Source organism: Baudoinia panamericana (assembly GCF_000338955.1).
Source record: "Baudoinia panamericana UAMH 10762 unplaced genomic scaffold BAUCOscaffold_1, whole genome shotgun sequence".
In the NCBI taxonomy this organism is placed as follows: domain Eukaryota; kingdom Fungi; phylum Ascomycota; class Dothideomycetes; order Mycosphaerellales; family Teratosphaeriaceae; genus Baudoinia; species Baudoinia panamericana.
The window spans coordinates 1,530,248-1,547,544 of NW_006911257.1; the positions used below are offsets into that span (position 1 = coordinate 1,530,248).

Below are 17,297 nucleotides of genomic sequence, written 5' to 3' on the forward strand. Positions count from 1 at the left end.
CGTGGACGGCAAGGATGCTGAGGTGGCAGGCATGGACACACGGAGATGGCGTGAAGCCACAGCTCCAAGCGACGCGACTTGCAGAACGCGTACGCCGGCCAGTGCTCCTGGTGAGCCCGCGGGTGGGTAGCCGAATCGAAGATGGTGTGCAGGTATGCTAGATCAGCGGAGATGGGGCCGGAGTAGAATCGCACAGGGTAGTGGAAAGCGAGGAGGGTAGTGGCGCTTCACGGGCACAATGGTCACTAGTTGAAGAACGACATTACAGCGGGATCGCAAAAATGTGAGCAATCGACCTCCGGGAAGGGTCTGCAGAAGCGTTCCCGAGATGCGCTTACCATATCAGGCTGTTACCGACTACTTGCCGTTGCGGACCTGCAGATAAAGCTTGTTTCACGCAAGACACATGAAAGTGGTGGCTCGTGGGGTCACGCTGGCGACCGTTTTGCGACCTTGCTCAACCCTGCGTGAGGATGATGTGAGAGGCGTGACCACATCGCGGTGCTCAGTTGATGTAATGCACCAGGGGATCGAGCTATTAAGCCGACCAACACTGCATTGTAAATGCCATATCATTGCTAGGACCTGCTCGACAAACATAGAGCAAAGGCTTTCCCAGCTCCACGTACTATAGCTGTCATCGCTGGAGATGGACTGGGTAATGGCCCAGCTACCTCCGCGTGTCCTTGTGGAAACTCCCGCCATATAGGGCGAGAGGGGCACGAAGCCACCACAATGAACGGCGTAGCATGGACCGTATCCGCGCGCTGCCGGTTGCAGTGAAGAGGGGTGAAGCCCAGTGTCAAAGATCGCGAGGCCGGGCATGATCGCGCTCGAAGTCCCATCGTAAAACGTCCTGTCTATCGAAAGAAGGCGGCATCTTATGAGATGGTTAATACCCGGTCGTTAAGATCTGTGCTGGCGCGTCGCACAAAGGTGCGGCGGAGCGAGGTTGGCAGATCAAGGTATCGTCCCAAAACGGCGCCATGAAAGCCACAGCTCTGAGCGCTTGGCGAGGGGAGAGCTGCAAGGCTCAAAAGGCCTGCAACGTGCGATCGAGCGATGCACTATTGCTAGCATAGACAGCAACGCATGCCGTGTTTCACAACGTCTGATTGCTAATGCGGCTCGACTTTGTGAAGTGCTGACAGACATTGGGCCATACAGGCGCCGTCATTGTACGGAAAGACCACGGTAACTTGTTCATGAGCTCGCCATGCCTTTTGCATCACGGCTGCGTGCGACGCTTAACGAGACCCTGCCGCCGTTCCTCATTGCAAGAGAGAAGGCGGCTAGAGTTGATCCCCAGACAATCGGCGATGGTACCCGCGGGCTCCACCACGAGATGGATTAAGGTTGTCCTGCAAATCAGTTAGCGCCCATGCAGGGATCCCAAGGCATGCCGGACGCAGACGCATCTCCTCCTGCTCGCCCATGCTATGTGTGGCATGGAAGCGCAGTGGTTCAGGCGCCGGTTCCCTGCTGGCCAACGCGCTGGAGCCAAGGTGCATTTATTCGTGCAAAGACCCTGGAGTGCTGACCCTTCTTCTGCACAACTGCTGCTCTCCTCTCGGCGCGTGCCAGGATGATCGAGCACGATTATCACTCATTGCCAGCCGGCTGCTAACCTTCGTGCCGTGTTGCGCGTGCGCTCTTAATAGTCTTGCCTCCCCTCATACCCTTTCGAGGGTGCCTGACTGTTCTATACCCACGCACTTGTACAGCCAAACACCCGTCCAGTGTCAGCACCAGCAATACAGCACGCATCTAAGAAGACTGTGTTCGTCGCTCGACCACCGAAAAGGCCTTCTATCGCGCAGAAACCTTCCCACCCACTCCCTACGCTTACAGAGTGTTGTTTGAAGCTGGCTATCACATAATGGACGGTAGAAATAGCAGCGGACGCAAGATATCACTACTCAACGATAGGAGTGACGTAGCCGCGGCTTATCCTCCCAAATTCCAGCTTGCATCGCTCCTAGCACACTCACGAGCCTCTTCCTCGAGTTGCGCTTCCACGCCGAGCCTCTCCCCGCAAACGCCGCAGCTGGTCCGTAGTAGTTCGAGCGACTCGCGCGGCTTCTCAACTCCGTCACCTTTGACGCCATCATACGCCAGCTTCGAACACGCTGTCGCTACCCACCATCAACACCACCACCACCACCAACTTCCCGGCAAAGCTCAACAACATCAGTCGCAGTACTACATCTACAGCAATCATTACTCGAAGATGGACGATCATAATGCGTCCATGTACCCGCCGCTTCCCGATGCGACCGGCGCATTGTCATCGGCGTATCCCATGCCGCAGATGCCACAACAAATTGCGCCCACGCCAATAATGCCGCAACAGCCCACGCAGCGATCATCAAACTCCCCCGCATCCGAACCATCACACATTTCCAACGCATCGAATGTGTCAAATGCCAAACCTTCCGGAAAGAAGAACCAGTATCCATGTCCGATGGCCAAGCAGTACAACTGCAATGACTTCTTCACCACCTCCGGCCATGCGGCACGGCATGCGAAGAAGCATACCGGCAAAAAGGATGCCTTCTGCCCAGAGTGCAACAAGGCTTTCACGCGCAAAGATAACATGGAGCAGCACCGGAGAACGCATCAAAATGGCCGCGGCGCATCTCGAACCACGACGGTCAGTGAGGACGCGAAGGTCAAAAAGCCCACTAAGGCGCCTTCGAAGAAAGTCAAGGCGGAACCGATGATGGAGGCTGCGATCGAGCAGCAACTGGCCGAGCAAGCTGCGGAAGCTGCAATGCAGCCTCTCGCACAACCTGTGCAGATGCCACAGACTCTACCAAACGGACTGATCGACACCACGCTCGGCATGCTGCCGCCTACTGGTCCGTACTTCCTCGGCAATACCATTGACACCATTCCAGTACCATCTCTGCCCATGGCGATGCCAGATCTCAACATGAGGCCTGCGCTGCATCGAAGCAATTTCACAAACAGCCTCGAATATGTGCCACCGATTGCACCTATGGTAGCTGACCCTGACGCCCTACATTATTCTTATCCGTCACCTGGCTTGTCTAACGGGCTAAACAGTCTGGCACTGGCAGCGAGCGAGCACCGACGGTTGTCCGCAGAGAAGCTGGCCTCGTCGCAAAGTCCGCAAGCGCTAGACACACCGCAAGAGTCTCCGTCCCAAGAGACACCATAGGCGACATGTACCAGCAGCCGCTCCCGTACGACAATGCATCTGCCGCAAATGCGGTCGATCATGCTACGTCAGCTTTGCGCTGAGAGTTCGCTGTGTCGCGTTACGGAGTAACGCTGACGCTTTTTTCTTCGGTGGTATATATTGGACTTCACGCTACGGTACAGATACCCAATGTTGGCTACGGCGTAGAGCAGGAAGTATTGTGCCACGGCTTTATGCACTGATGGCGGGTATCTGCTTGCTGCCGGCCGCGCTAGTTCGCGCGTCGCGCCATTAGGAGGATATGTCTTGTTATTTACGTAGCCCGCTATGCTACGGGCACACTGTTATGATTACGAGCGCAGCGGGGAGTGCTAAGGTGAAGGTCAGCTGCGGAAATGGTCGCGCGTGGCGGTGACGAAAGGAGACAAAAAGGTCTTGACTCAACGCTAGGTCAAGTCGGTGCTCAAACACGAACTCAAGGAGCTTTGATCGCACATTGCTGCCATTCCGTTACAACACATACTGTCGGATGTCGTCGTGTGCTCTCTGAAGCATGAGGTGAGGTTCACTCAGACTGTAACAGGGTCTCTCAAGGGTCCTGTCTATGTCAAGTTGCCCTGTTGATTATTGAGGTCCCCTATCTGCTGCAAGCGGTGCCTGTTCCACTTCCGCGACCCTTGCGAAAACCACAACTCATCACGCTCCGTGATGACCCTCTGCATTACTGATCGAGTCGGGAATTCATGAGCAGCAAGCAAAGGTTGCTGCAATGGGTTGGAAGCCCAAAACCCATCGACACCGCTCATTTCACATCATGAGTGTATTTCACATTCATCATCCGCCTGTATGAACTCCTCGTTGAAACCGCAGCACATGCCTGACCCTCGCAACACGAGCCGGCGCTCAAGGTGTCCGCCGACTACGCAAGCAGGTACTCGAGCGAACCGCGCATGGATCAGCACGGTGGCCCTTCGAGGCGAAGAAGGCTGTCCGTCCGAGGAGCTAGAGCATTTCATGGCAACAGTATTTGTACTGGCAACCATCACAATGCGATTACCCTCTTCAGCAGCATGCCGCTGAATGTCTTCTCGATTGGCGTCCCGACACATATCCCGATCCGGTTGCCAGCTCGGTTGCTTAGCCAAGTCCCTCTGTCACTCGCCACTTCGTTGTCATCGTCTCGCCTACGTCTACTGCGCCGGTCGACGACACACATGCCTTTCGTCCACTGCCCTGCCGTCTCCACCCGCATGTCAACGTCAGCCTGGATCTGCCATCCTGACCCCACGCCAGCCATGCAATAGGCGATGCAGAGCGGGTCGTGCAGCTGCAGGAAGACTTTATCGCCACTCACGTCATCGCGAAGTTTGCCGACGTTTTCGAATGTGGCAGTCATGAATGCAGACATCCACTCTGCGAGCGGGGACTTGGCTGCCAGCAGAGGCGCGATGGTTTTGCCGAACTCTCCTTGAGTTATGACGTGCTTTTCGGTGATGTCAATTGGGAAGAGCGTGACCTTGAGTTGCCGTGAAAGCTTTGCAGGATACGGCGCAAGGTACGGCGGCGGTTCCTCGTCTGATATCTTACCTGGTGGTGCGGGCGGTACAGGTGGCATGGTCGTTCGCGGGTTTGGTGACGTAAGGGCGTAGACTCGTGCAGCAGCATACGTGTCAGCGAAGGTATTGAACTCAGCTACCGGATTCATCTGGTTACGTTCGTTCAGCGCATTTCTAATGGAGCCAGGAGCCTGCTTGATCAGGCGAAACGGAGGCTCTCTCGCTGCTGATGGCAATGGAATAGGTGGTGGACGTACGTTTCCAGGCTCGTGGATTGCACCGCCCATGACCACGACCTCCTTCACACGCAGGAAGACCTCGGTGTCCTCCGCGGCTGCAAGGGCAAGGTTCGTAAGCGGGCCGATTGCAACGATAGTTATCGTATCTGGCTCGTTCTCACGCAGTAGGCGAAGGATCTCTTGGTGAGCTGGAGTCGATGAAGGTCGAAACAATCCGTCCTTCTTTGACAACTCTGCTGCTAGCTCGGCAGTCTCCGCATCATTAGGCATATCATGTCCTGCAAAGAGCGTTTTCCAGGTCTGGTCTGGGCTTAAATGAGGATGCTTGGCGCTGTCAGGCCGAGGTGTTCATTGTCAACGTGACCTGTACTTACGCTCGAGTGAATGCCTGCAAGTCCATCTTTACCGTCTTTAGGAGCGTTAGTCGTCGCTTGTGGTCGACACTGAAATTCGGACTTACGAAAGAAATCCGACATAAGCATTTCGTCGTTCAGTGGTCCCTCCGGACCAACAGCAACTAGCGGTTTCGTCTTCCGTAGAGTCTGAAAACCTGCAGGCTTTCCTGAAGCTTCTCGCCATGCAAGTTCCTGGTCGATGTGATGAAATAAGGAAACCACGTTGCGGAGACAGTTCTGAATGTCAATGTTTCCGTATGTTACAGAGATGAGTACTAGCTCGAGTTCCTCTGGGAGCGCTGAGCATGCTAGGAGCATCGCAAGGATATCATCGATGCCCTGGAGAATGCCGAATGAGAGGACGGAAAGAACGAGATAGCGATGCTTCACTTACCGGATCGGTATCGAGGATGATCTTTCGAGGTGGCATGGTGCAGTTTGGAGGCTAACAAGTGACCACCTGAAATGATAAAAGTTACTTGGGGCCTTCTCTGATGGACGCTTAGGCTGGTTGTTCCATCTACCTGTAGTGGAACCAGTAGGAGTCCAGTGACCAATCCGCGGGAGCTTCCGCGCGTATCCCGATACATTCACCGTTGATCTTGCGCTGCGATACGCTTACGGACGCTCTCAAATTCATCAGTAGCAAGTTACTGCGACGTAGCAAAAAAGTGAACGTAGCAAGGCTCGTCCCGAAAAGGATCGGTGGAACCGCTGTACGAAGCCTCTGATGAAGAGCTACATAGGCTTCTTCGCAACACACAGCCGGCGACGTAATGTGAACGCAATCCCTTTCCTCGCGTTCGCACGTTCTTTCTCTGCCGCCTGGAAGATGTCTCCAAACCTCGCGACATCCTCCTCCGCCCAGCCACGGCTGACCTCTTCGAGTGAGACCATATTGACGTCCTGCTGATACGCGAGGTACTCGTCCGGCACGACCTTCTTCTCGTCTGCAACAAGCTGCAGTCCGCCTTCTTGCAAATGCTGCCCCAGTCTGGACGGCCAACTATCAAAGTATTAGCAACAATACATGGCACGGCAACGCGTTTTTGGCTGACCCGGCACTCAACTTCTGGCTGCGAGACGCTGCGCTAAGCGTGGTAGGGAACATCATAGCCGCCACCATGCACTGTACAGACTGCCCGGCAATAGCGGTCTTGAGAATGCTTCCTTCCCGGTCATACTCTTCCCACTGCAGATAGCCGCCGGGTTTCAGCATTGTCATCATGTTGCGGATAAGTGGCATAGGGTCATCGTTTTCAACCTTGGCGGGTGAGCTATGTATGGCTGTCAAATGGTACCGGCCGTCACTCACTACAAAGACGAAGAGCCGCAAGTGGACCACATCATACTTTCCTCGCAGATGCTCGGGTATCTCGGCAAGAGCGTCAAGTGTATCCAGCTTCAGATTATCTGGCAGCCACTGGGGTGGAGGCGCTTGCTTGAGGTCAATGTCGAAGCCATGGATCTCCACCGATGGTGGTAGAGTCTTCGCTAGCTGTATGGGCCAGATTCTACCCACGGTAAGCACTTAGCGAAGGGAGATCAGGGCGAGATTGCCGTCCGCTCACGCCGTGCCGCAGCCAACGTCTGCAATGAGACTCTTCTCGGTGGTGTTTACCGATGGATGGAGCAGGTAGCCAAAATCTTCCTTGAACAGGTACTGCAAGACGTCTTGTTACTTCTCTGCCGTATCGCACAGCATTCAAGGTTGCCTACGTGCTGGAGGTTGAGCCTGCAGCTCTCCCATGATGATCGGCCCAAGAGGTACCCAGACTGCGTGTTCTTCCCTTCCATCGCTGTGGTCTATTGATTTAAGAGAGGTGTTGTAAAAGTTAATACGGGAGTGTATCTTTCTGGATTGTTTACCGCCTATAAACAGTCACCGCATGGCTCAGGCAACACCTTTGTGCACACCTCGTCCGGGCTGTCGGAGCACGGCGGCTTCACGCGCTCCGCTCTCTTCGAGTACGACCTGCTTACAATACCCGTTACTACTTCTTACTTACCGCTTCACAACAGACCAATTGACGGTAGCCTACAGTTCACTGACGGTGAGAGCAAACCTGTACTTTGTACCAAAAGTCCTTGGTTGGACGCTTTACGCCCAGGTTTGGTGAAGCGGCCCTACTTCGGCCGAATGCTCCGCTTAGCCGCACCTGAGTAAGCGCGCATATAGAATCTTCAAGGAGACTGCGTCAAGAACCTTTTCTTTCTCAATAACAATGTCATTACAGGCCACCAATAGAGTCTCGGTGCGAACGATACCTCAGTGTTTGTACAGGTCTATCACGGCCTCTCTGCGTGCTCCGGTGCCCTTAGATTGAATAGTAGCATGCCTCTCTTTGTCCTCCATCCCAAATTGCTTCGACGGGATGCGAGCTTGAAGCCTGTAGGCGTCACAGACGGATTGGAACGCTCCATCATCCAAGGGCGAACCCGAACAAGACCCAGAACCTTATTTGACGCCCTCAGCCCTTTGCTTCATTTTCAGACTGCGACCGCACAGTTAGCCCGTTATGCGATGTATTTGGGCTGGGACTGGTCACACCGCAGGAGGTTCGCTTTCGGACAGCTCACTGTTGACGCTTGGTCGCCGTTGCGCTGGTAAAAGAGGTTGCAGCACTCATACAAGGCGTCAATCTTCCTGGAATCAGCGTCACACCGCACCGGAGTCTGTGAGAATATCTTGCCTGTTGCTGGCACTTCTCCTCTTTGTAATTGTTCTTCTGTATGCAGTCTGATGGTCTGTCAGACTGACCAGAATGACGCATCTCTGCAATGCAATATACCTTGGATGGCACACGCTCGAGGGTGGCAGGGCGGGTCAAACTTGACATCGTCTTCGAGAGCGCCCTGTGATAGGTTAGACTCTGCTCTTTGTATCCCTCCTGGCACAGAGAGCATACCATACTGCCGCAGCGTGATCACGGAATCACTGAGAGAGTGCAAGACTGTTCACTTGCCACTTCATTGTGCCTTCATTACCGCCACCAAAGTAATATGGTCCGTGCACACTGTACAATCTCGACGTCCCCCACCTTTACATCTCTACCATCTTTCAATCAACTTACCTTTCTGTTCGCTACCAACATTGCGACAGATTCTTCCTGAACTTGATACGGGCTCCAACGTAAGCGCGCGAACCTCTTTGCCCTGGTAAGAACTACATCGCTGCCTCCGCACGAGCTCCCACACACAGATCACTTCGCTAAACAACTGCAGCACTCTTCGACGTTGCACCTCAGCCTTGCGCGTCAAGTCCAACAGATACTTCCCTTAGTCCGATCCCTACAACCCACAAGGGCCTGGTTTCTACACGCTTCCAACGAACGCCTCATCTGTGCACACCAGCCAGCGAAGCAACAATGTCCGACGCACCGAACTCCCAATCACCCGCGGCGGAGAAGCCCGAGGAGCAAGAACAGCGGAGCGAGCACCTCAACATAAAGGTTACCGACAACAACAACGAGGTGTTCTTCAAGATCAAGCGCACCACGCAGCTGAAGAAGCTCATGGATGCGTTCTGCGAGCGTCAAGGCAAGGATATTCGGAGCTGTCGGTTCTTGTTCGATGGGCAAAGAGTAAACCCAACAGACAATCCGGAGATGGTGAGTCACGCCTTCCTCTCAGCAGAGGCATCGCTGGGATGGTGGCTAATGCTGTTGGCGGAGAGTGAGCGCTAACTGACGTTGTTAGCTCGACATGAACGACGGCGACGTGCTAGAGGTGCATCAGGAACAGATCGGTGGCGCTGTATGCTGACCGAGCTACACCACACATGAAACGACGAGTGAGCGGATGGCATGAGTCTCATTATCTGCTACAAGGCTGGCGTCTCGGCGTCATATGGGCGAGAGTGCATGCCTCACCGGTATCGACACGGTCTCAATGGACTTAGCTCGGCGTTGGCGACATAAGGACAAGCTTGATTGCCGGTGGCGAGAAACTGTTCTCGGCTGCTTTCAGTCAGTGTATCATGCGGTACAGTAGTTCATTGACAGTCCCTCTTTCCTTCTTCAAACACCGCGCCTTCCTCGTAACATAGCCATCCGCAACCGATCAACCAACGCCCCCTCATCGCTTTCTGTACAATTACTGCATGAATATGTTCGTCCCAGCTATCGACTGTTGGCGATCTCGACCACCCTCTTCGCCGCGTCCGCAAAGCCATCGAAAGCCTCCAACGACAGCCCACTTTCTGCGATGATTTTCTGGCCCTTCGCCTCATTAGTACCTCTGATCCGCACAACAACCGGAACACCCTTCATGTCAACCTCCTTAAATGCTAACAAAATGCCATCAGCAATCATGCCGCCATCGGTCAGGCCGCCGAAAATGTTCACAAAGATGACCTTGACTCTGGAGTCCCGCAAAATGAGTTCAAAGGACTTCTTGACCGTCTCCGACGTCGCTTTCCCACCGGTGTCTAAGAAGTTCGTGGCTTTCCCGCCGTGCAGCCGGAGTGCATCGACCGTGTTCATTGCCAGCCCGGCACCATTGACGAGCGTACCGATATTGGCGGATGGGTCTTGGAGCTTGACGAAGACGATGCCGTCCTTCTCCGCCTCTAGCTCTTCCGAAACTTCGTTCTCTCTTCGTCGTAAGCTGTGAATGTCTTCTTGTCGCTTACTGGATCTGTATGCTGCGTCGTCGAGTTGCATGAGCAGGCTCGGCTGGTGCAGTTGCAGGTTGCCGTTCTTGTCAATGCTCACGCTGCCTGAAATTGTAACGGCTTCTTTTGCTCGGTACATCTTTGCCAGCGCCTCCATGAGCCCAGCGATATGCGCGTGAGCGGCTGGTGGTGCGGCGTCAAGCTGCATGTGTGCAATCGCGGATTGAATGAGCTCCTGACTCGGGCCTTGCCGCCAGTCGTAAGGAAAGCGGCGCATGCGTTGAGCACGCTGAGCTGGGTCGGCGGTTGGTGCGGTGGCAATGCAAGGACTACGTTCGGTGCGGTCAACTGTGAGGCCAACGTAGAAGGCGTCTTGCGGGGCTTGTTGTGAGCTTAGAGAAAGTCCTTCGATATTGTTAATGTACGGTTCGAGGACACCGGGTGCTTGATCAGTGCCGAGCAGTAGGCCACGACGTTGTTGCTTGTATACGGTGGGACGAACGACGGGACTTGCTGCGCGTCTGCTGTGGGTAGTGTTTGACCGTCTATGCATGGTGTGGTAGCTCCGCTTCTGCTGCGACTGAGCGTGCTGCTTGATTCTGTCCACGTCTCGTCCGCTCTGAGCCAATAACGTCTTCATGACACCGCCGAAGTTCTCCGGATGATCGACCATCGTAGCTCCAGCATCTTGCAGGATCTTGTATTTCTCTGCGGCCAGCCTCTCGCCTCTCGCCGCCCACGCACCAGCATGCCCCATAATCCTGCGTTCCGGCGCATGGATGCCACCGACCAGCGCTGCGATGGGCTTGGGTTTGCTAACACGCTTCCTGTAGTCCTTGATCCACTCCGCCGCGTCCTCCTCAGCCCTGCCGCCAACCTCACCCACAATAATGATACCTTCGGTCTCGGGATCCTGCTCAAACACCTTGAGCCCATCAACCATGTTGGTGCCTGCTATAATATCGCCGCCCATGCCTATGACAAGACTCTGACCCAAGCCCGAGCGGGTTACAGAAGCGACAGCCTCATACGAAAGGGTGCCAGATTTGGCAACAATGCCGACGTGGCCTGGCGCGAAAGTGGGCAAAGGCTGGAAGCCAATGCGGCAAAAGCCTATAGGTGCTATGATGCCCGGTGCGTTGGCGCCTACAAGGCGAGATTTGGACTGCGTTTTTAAAATTGAAGTTACCTACTTCGCATAAGTCACGCTGCAGCTCGTAGACAAGGCTAAAGACACTCACCCTCATAATGTCGTGGAGTGGGATGTGCTCAGCTACGCTCACGATCAATGGAATCTCCGCTTCTATAGCTTCCTCAATCGCCTTCCCGCACTGCGGCGCTGCAACGAAGACGGCTGTGGCATCGGGCTTTAGCTGCTCCTTGGCCTTTCGGAGATCTGGCAGAAGAGGCAGACCTAGGTGCTCGCCTTCTTTGCCAGGCGTGACGCCGCCTACAATGTTAGTGCCGTAGGCTAAGCTGTCTTTGGCATTGCCAGTAGCTACTCGTCCAGTGAAGCCTTGGTAGATGACCCGAGTGTGCTTGCCTATGAGGAGATTTTGGACGGTGTCATCGTAGGATCTTCGAGCGGTTGAGGAGGAGAATGGCCGTCTCGAACGTGGTCGTGGTGATCGTGAGGCAGCTATGCCGGAGAAAGGCTTGTGATTGAAACGGATGCCAGCCATGACTGCATGAAAGAGTACAGATGGATCGAGACGAGGTCAAGGTGTCTCTGCTTGCGCCTGATGCCGCTGCCGGCTATGAGAGAAAGGGAGGAAGGGAAGCAATGGGTTGGAAAAGGCATACTTGAGTTGCGCCGGGAATAACTTGGCCTCAGTAATCTCTGGTCGAGCCTCCGATTACCGGAGCCCCTGGCTGTCAAGAACCTGCGAACGTGAGGTGGGTGAGTGTTGTTGGCCTGCTCCTCGGGTGGGTGACAGCGCTATCGCAGCTTGCTACACTCCATACAGATTACCTGTCGAGTGAATGATGCCGTATTGTACAGGCTGAGAGAGAGAGAGTGACGTACCTCGAGCTAACAGAGTGACTTAAGACGAGGGTCCAACGTGCGCGCCCGGGCCGCCCCCATCTCTGGAGCTGTCGTGCCGAGGCGTATGGGGCAGTGTGGAGCTAGGTGTGTCAGCGTCAACGACAAGATGATCATTTACTTACCTGCTTGGAAGCACTCAAGATAAGGCAGAGTGAAGCACTATGGCCCAAACATCAAGCCGTGCCCTTACTTCCTCCCTGGACAAGCTCACCATCTCTGGCAAGCAGCAGAAGAAGAAGCAGCCAGCTGAGTCTTGGGAAGATGAAGACTCGGAGGAAGACTCCGGCACAACCACGCCCATCCGACCGGTTAGTTCCTCAAGCTATCCGGATGCACCTCCTCCAACACCGTCTTCACCATCCTTCAGCCCAGGCAAGGGCACCCCATATCAGTCCTTCCCGCCCGCCGACTACGACGAGTCCAGTTACACCGCAAAAGGCAGCGATGAGCGTAGACCAGACAAGTCCACCGCTGTAGCTTCGAGACTTATTGCTGCTGGGATCGGTCAAAAGGCGCCAAAGCGGACCAAGGAGCAGAGAGAGTACGATCAAGCAGTGAAGATACAGGAGAAGAAGCGAAGAGACCAAATCAAGGCGGAGGAGGAGCGGCGGAAGGCCGAGTCGGAGAGAGCTAAGCAAGCCATCTGGGATGATTGAAACGAACCTATAACGTTATGTTGCGTCTACCGGAAGCCATTGGCCACATCCGCTCAAAGTAATATCAACGACTGCATTGGGTGCTAAAGCACCCTGTCTTCCATAGACTTCCTGCACTCGGTTGTCTTCGTGGCAATACCAGCTACAGAAGTGGACGACACGATGATGACGGCAAGTACGCCGAAAAGACCATACCACGGTGGCGATCAACACGGTGGAGCCCGTTCTGCCGGGTCATTCCTGATGGTGATCGTCGAAACCGAGTGCTGGGCGGCGAGGTTGGGTTCGTGACGTGGTTTTCGAGTTGACAGGAAGATGGTGTCTGCAGGTTTCAACACGGTCGGGCTGAGAAGAATGTTAAGTTCTGTCACTACTGGTGAAACGACCTAGTGGACGCACGAGAGACGCAACTATATTATCTCATGACGTTAATGCTGAAACGCCTGACTTCTCACAAGGGCATCTGGTACGTCATTCGCGATGTTACTGCTCATGCTCACGAGGTCTGGCAGCCGAGCCGTTACCGCTTACTGGTACCACATTGTTCACTGTGAGCTATCACTGTCTGTGACCCAGAACGTGAGCATTCACAGATGGCTCACACCTCTCTGCGTGCGGGATTCTCTTTGTTTATTACCCAGTATACGTGGACATAGAGACACACAGCTAAGCATGACTGCTCTTTCCGAGCCAAAGCAGCAGGTACTCACCAAGGCCTTATTCGAGGAAATGATGCCTACGGATTCGTGTGCCATTGAAGATTACTTCGCCGATGTGCAACATGAAGGCGGAAACTGTTCGAGCCTAGTCAAAATGCTACCCAACAGTGGTGTTGCACAATCAATCGAGTTGCTGCCGCAAGGACACACATTACTCACCATTGCGGTTGAATTACGCCTGCACATAGTCCGCCTAGCTTTGGAAGCAGAGAAGCGGGATTACTGGGCATACGCCGTAGCGCAGGATGAGATTGAGGAGGAAAGCGAAGCAGGCCATCAGTGGCATTATATCAAAGGCATTCACAAACCCTACCTCGGCGCCGTGACTATCTCCCAAGATAGGGTGTATCTGTCAGCTCATCCGCTCCTCTCGGTCTGTCGGAAACTGCGCACGGAAGTCAGTCCGACCTATACTAGGTCGCGCATGGCGCAGGTCAAAAGTCTCTCTATAATGCATCACGCTTTGCATCGCATGCCTGAGCTCGCTCTCTGGCTTCGGCATCTCCACATTGGCGTGCTGCCAGAAACGTACAACAAGTCTAGCCAGCAGGTCGACCTCAAGCTCCCAAGGCTGCAAACGCGCATGCGATGGATACGACAGGCTCTATCGATAGGTATTCTGCACCGACTTCCGAGAGTCGAGCATGTCATCATTAACATCGGACCGTGCCATTGGAAGCTGGACGTTGATCTGCGCATCAAGCAAGTCATGGGGCGGATAGAGGCGACGAATCACCCAAGATTAGAGGTCGTGGAGATCAGGATGATGGCGACGGGCGTCCACGTGAGGAGTGTTGTCCTTGCTATGCACTATCAGCCGACAGATAATGGTAGATGGCAGCTGCAGGAATTCAGAGAGCTAAGGTCCGACGACTGGGATGATGAAGAAAGGCCAACGTGCGTAAATGCTGATGTGGAGAAGAGTGCACCTAGTAGGTTTTACAAGTGGTGGCAGTATCTCGGTCTGTTGTGGAGGCGCATGACCGTTTGGATTTGCTTCCGTAACGGCTGAGCAAGCAATTTTATGCATCGAGGGCTTGGTTTGCAGCAGGTACTAACAGAGGCAAACTAAAGGCCTACCCTCCGGAAGCCGGCATCAAAGGCTCATATCTTCACCGGGCGCTCATAACACTGGGCTCATAAGCAGTGTTCCTCTTTCCGGCCAACATACCTACACAATCCGTGTAAAGCAATGCCGTATAATCTATTCACCAAATCAATAGACTGCAACGGCAACGGTGTCACATCTGCGTTGTGTCCGAGTGTACAAGAGCGAAGATATATTACAGACAAGCATACTGTATAGCGCTGTTCAACTTATAATACATTGCGTTAGCGCAGGTCGTAAGATATCCCAGCCCACCAGTGCGCCCTCCAAATAGTCCACCACCACGCTATGCAAGCCCTGGATTCTCAAACCGCTCCTTCTCGTCCGCACGCTATGCAGTAATAACATCCAAATGCTCCCCACCATCCCTAACAACAACTCTCGCCGTATCGCCACCCTTAATATGCCCACGAATAATCTTATCCGCAAGGCTGTTCCCAACCTCTCTCGCAATCAGCCGATTAAGCGGCCTCGCGCCATACCTCGGATCATACCCCTTCTCGCACAACCACGCCTTCACCTCATCGCTGACCTTAAGCGCAATCCTGCGATCGTCCAGCCTCGTCTGCAGTTCGCGCAATCGGATATCGACAATATCCCGCAGCGCTTCTCTCGAAAGCCGCTTGAAGACAATGAACTCGTCGATCCGGTTCAAGAACTCAGGCGGATACGACATCTGCACAACATCCATGACCCTCTGCTTCACATCGGCTGAAATCTCAGAGCCGGTGCTTTCGTCCGCCACCAGCGCGTCAGCGCCTAGGTTGGAAGTCAGCACGATCATGGTGTTGCGGAAGTCGATCTTGTGGCCTTGCGCGTCGGTTAGGAACCCCTCGTCCAGTACCTGTAAGAGCAAGGTGGAAATGTCGCGGTGCGCTTTCTCGAACTCGTCGAACAGGAGTACGGCGTAGGGTTTCCGTCGCACAGCCTCGGTCAGTTGACCGGCGTCTTCGTATCCGACGTAGCCTGCCGGACTGCCGATGAGGCGGGAGACGGTGTGCTTTTCTTGGAATTCGGACATGTCGAAGCGGATTACGGCGGATTCGGTGCTGAAGAGGAATGCGGCCATCTTCTTGCAGAGCTCGGTCTTACCGACACCTGTAGGACCAAGGAACATGAAGCTCGCTAGTGGACGGTTCTCGCCCGACAGTCCTGCTCGCTGCATCCGGACAGCGTTGGCAACAGCGGTGAGTGCTTCGTCTTGGCCACGGACAGATTGTCGAAGTGTGTCTTCCATATGAACGAGCTTCTCGATCTCACCCGCCATCAGCTTCGTAACCGGAATACCGGTGGCTCTTGCCACGACTGCGGCGATGTCGTCCGACGTCACAGAGTCGTGTATCAGTGTCTCTGAAGCGGAAGGCGTGGCGGCACCTTCTCCGCCTTCTTCGGCTGGCAGTTTTCGCTGGAGCTCTGGTATGCGAGCGTAGCGAAGCTCAGACGCGCGGGCAAAGTTGCCTTCCCGTTGTGCCTGGTCAAGTTCCAATCGAGCGGCTTCGAGGTCCTCCTTGGTCTTCTTGATGGCTTCGATCTCTGCCCGCTCCTTCTCCCACTTCTCCGTCAGCGCGCCAACCTCGTCTTGCTTGAGCGTCAACGTCTTCTCGAGCTTTTCGCGCCGTTCTTTGCTCGCAACGTCGCTCTCTTTGCGTAAGCTTTCCAACTCGATCTGTATGGTCATGATCTGCCTGTCAAGCTCCTGAATCGCATCGGGTTTGCTTTCCTGCTGTAGCCGAAGAGCAGACGCGGCTTCGTCGACAAGATCGATGGCTTTGTCGGGCAGAAACCGATCAGTGATGTAGCGGTTAGAGTAAGTTGCCGCGGCCACGAGCGCACCGTCAGTGATGCGCACACCGTGGTGGACTTCGTATTTCTCCTTGATGCCTCGTAGGATGGAGATGGTATCCTGCACCGTCGGCTCACCAACCAGGATCGGTTGAAAGCGTCGCGCGAGTGCAACATCCTTCTCGATCTGCCGGTACTCGTTGAGCGTGGTGGCACCGCAACACTGCAGCTCTCCTCGTGATAACGCCGGCTTCAAGAGATTGCTCGCGTCGATGCTGCCTTCCGCCTTGCCCAAGCCCAGCAGCGTGTGCAGCTCGTCGATGAACAGGATCACCTTTCCTTGCGCATCCTCGACCTCCTTCAACACACTCTTCAGCCGCTCCTCGAAGTCACCTCGGAACTTCGCACCAGCGATCAGACTGCCGAGATCAAGACTAATGACTTTCTTGTCCTTGATACTCTCCGGTACATCGCCTCTCACAATCCGCTGTGCCAAGCCTTCGAGGATGGCGGTCTTGCCAGTACCAGCTGCGCCAATCAGGACGGGATTGTTCTTCGTTCTTCGTGAGAGAATTTGAATTGTGCGATGAATCTCTGCGTCTCGTCCAATGACCGGGTCTAGCCTTCCCGACTTCGCCTTGGCCGTAAGATCGACACCGAAACGCTCCAATGCTGGCTTGTCGCCGTCTGGGCTCATGTCCATGCGATGAGTGCCACCCGGCGGTCGTGGAGGGCCACTTGCGTAAGTCCGCTGCTGCGATGGCCCCCATAGGGGATGTTGAGATGAGATGGGAGCTGTGAAAGATCGCAGGGCAATAGGTGAGACTCTCGGTGCTCGTGGCAATGGATAGCGCACGTTGGCAATGCGCCGAGCAGCGCTCCTACCTGTGTTCGACAGCATCTTCGACGGAAGTCTGTCTATGAATATGGTTTGAAGTTCGGATACACTTCACGGATTATCACCAGGCAAAGCATGGTTATAGCGATGCGAGAAATGGTCTGGTCTCGATGACT

General features: G+C 54.6%; 8 protein-coding genes across 8 annotated transcripts; 3 read left to right on the plus strand and 5 right to left on the minus strand.

Annotated features, from left to right (window-relative positions):
* Nucleotides 1–1,879: 1,879 nt before the first annotated feature.
* On the plus strand, nt 1,880–3,184 carry BAUCODRAFT_21037 (uncharacterized protein; the record flags this gene model as incomplete). The annotated part of the gene is made up of 1 exon (XM_007674073.1): nt 1,880–3,184. One exon carries the CDS (start codon nt 1,880–1,882, stop codon nt 3,182–3,184), a length of 1,305 nt encoding a protein of 434 aa, XP_007672263.1.
* A 1,024-nt stretch (nt 3,185–4,208) lies between these two features.
* Nucleotides 4,209–5,786, minus strand: BAUCODRAFT_118789 (uncharacterized protein; the record flags this gene model as incomplete). The annotated part of the gene is made up of 4 exons (XM_007674074.1): nt 4,209–5,285; nt 5,336–5,370; nt 5,422–5,695; nt 5,751–5,786. 4 exons carry the CDS (start codon nt 5,784–5,786, stop codon nt 4,209–4,211), a joined length of 1,422 nt encoding a protein of 473 aa, XP_007672264.1.
* Nucleotides 5,787–6,057: 271 nt separating this feature from the next.
* BAUCODRAFT_29465 (uncharacterized protein) lies at nt 6,058–7,228 on the minus strand. The gene is made up of 5 exons (XM_007674075.1): nt 7,076–7,228; nt 6,928–7,019; nt 6,672–6,870; nt 6,415–6,620; nt 6,058–6,362 (listed from the first exon to the last, which is right to left on the minus strand). Exons 1-5 carry the CDS (start codon nt 7,151–7,153, stop codon nt 6,095–6,097), a joined length of 843 nt encoding a protein of 280 aa, XP_007672265.1. The 5' UTR covers nt 7,154–7,228; the 3' UTR covers nt 6,058–6,094.
* A 393-nt stretch (nt 7,229–7,621) lies between these two features.
* Nucleotides 7,622–8,313, minus strand: BAUCODRAFT_29470 (uncharacterized protein). The gene is made up of 5 exons (XM_007674076.1): nt 8,266–8,313; nt 8,149–8,212; nt 8,050–8,096; nt 7,908–7,999; nt 7,622–7,851 (listed from the first exon to the last, which is right to left on the minus strand). The coding sequence occupies exons 1-5, from the start codon at nt 8,266–8,268 to the stop codon at nt 7,815–7,817; spliced, it is 243 nt and encodes an 80-aa protein (XP_007672266.1). The 5' UTR covers nt 8,269–8,313; the 3' UTR covers nt 7,622–7,814.
* A 733-nt stretch (nt 8,314–9,046) lies between these two features.
* Nucleotides 9,047–11,796, minus strand: BAUCODRAFT_195121 (uncharacterized protein). Its single transcript, XM_007674077.1, has 2 exons — nt 11,213–11,796; nt 9,047–11,160 (listed from the first exon to the last, which is right to left on the minus strand). The coding sequence occupies exons 1-2, from the start codon at nt 11,651–11,653 to the stop codon at nt 9,478–9,480; spliced, it is 2,124 nt and encodes a 707-aa protein (XP_007672267.1). The 5' UTR covers nt 11,654–11,796; the 3' UTR covers nt 9,047–9,477.
* A 219-nt stretch (nt 11,797–12,015) lies between these two features.
* BAUCODRAFT_194891 (uncharacterized protein) lies at nt 12,016–12,914 on the plus strand. Its single transcript, XM_007674078.1, has 2 exons — nt 12,016–12,102; nt 12,152–12,914. Exon 2 carries the CDS (start codon nt 12,180–12,182, stop codon nt 12,672–12,674), a length of 495 nt encoding a protein of 164 aa, XP_007672268.1. The 5' UTR covers nt 12,016–12,102; nt 12,152–12,179; the 3' UTR covers nt 12,675–12,914.
* On the plus strand, nt 12,915–14,711 carry BAUCODRAFT_195746 (uncharacterized protein). The gene has a single exon (XM_007674079.1). The coding sequence runs from the start codon at nt 13,155–13,157 to the stop codon at nt 14,403–14,405; it is 1,251 nt and encodes a 416-aa protein (XP_007672269.1). The 5' UTR covers nt 12,915–13,154; the 3' UTR covers nt 14,406–14,711.
* Nucleotides 14,637–17,291, minus strand: BAUCODRAFT_29477 (uncharacterized protein). Its single transcript, XM_007674080.1, has one exon. The coding sequence runs from the start codon at nt 17,182–17,184 to the stop codon at nt 14,833–14,835; it is 2,352 nt and encodes a 783-aa protein (XP_007672270.1). The 5' UTR covers nt 17,185–17,291; the 3' UTR covers nt 14,637–14,832.
* Between the last annotated feature and the right edge of the window lie 6 nt (nt 17,292–17,297).

Bases quoted from the DNA above. Each gene is read 5' to 3' on its own strand.
- BAUCODRAFT_195121 (XM_007674077.1), bottom strand. From the start codon at position 11,653: ATGGCTGGCATCCGTTTCAATCACAAGCCTTTCTCCGGCATAGCTGCC. The intron at 11,161-11,212 runs GTGAGTGTCTTT...TATGCGAAGTAG, and splicing joins CACTCCACGACATTATGAGG to GTAACTTCAATTTTAAAAAC.
- BAUCODRAFT_195746 (XM_007674079.1), top strand. From the start codon at position 13,155: ATGTTACTGCTCATGCTCACGAGGTCTGGCAGCCGAGCCGTTACCGCT.
- BAUCODRAFT_29465 (XM_007674075.1), bottom strand. From the start codon at position 7,153: ATGGAAGGGAAGAACACGCAGTCTGGGTACCTCTTGGGCCGATCATCA. The intron at 6,871-6,927 runs GTGAGCGGACGG...TACCGTGGGTAG, and splicing joins GACGTTGGCTGCGGCACGGC to AATCTGGCCCATACAGCTAG. The intron at 6,621-6,671 runs GTGAGTGACGGC...TCACCCGCCAAG, and splicing joins TGCGGCTCTTCGTCTTTGTA to GTTGAAAACGATGACCCTAT.
- BAUCODRAFT_29470 (XM_007674076.1), bottom strand. The intron at 8,097-8,148 runs GTATATTGCATT...ACAGACCATCAG, and splicing joins TCGAGCGTGTGCCATCCAAG to ACTGCATACAGAAGAACAAT. The intron at 7,852-7,907 runs GTGTGACCAGTC...GTGCGGTCGCAG, and splicing joins CCGAAAGCGAACCTCCTGCG to TCTGAAAATGAAGCAAAGGG.
- BAUCODRAFT_194891 (XM_007674078.1), top strand. From the start codon at position 12,180: ATGGCCCAAACATCAAGCCGTGCCCTTACTTCCTCCCTGGACAAGCTC.
- BAUCODRAFT_29477 (XM_007674080.1), bottom strand. From the start codon at position 17,184: ATGCTGTCGAACACAGGTAGGAGCGCTGCTCGGCGCATTGCCAACGTG.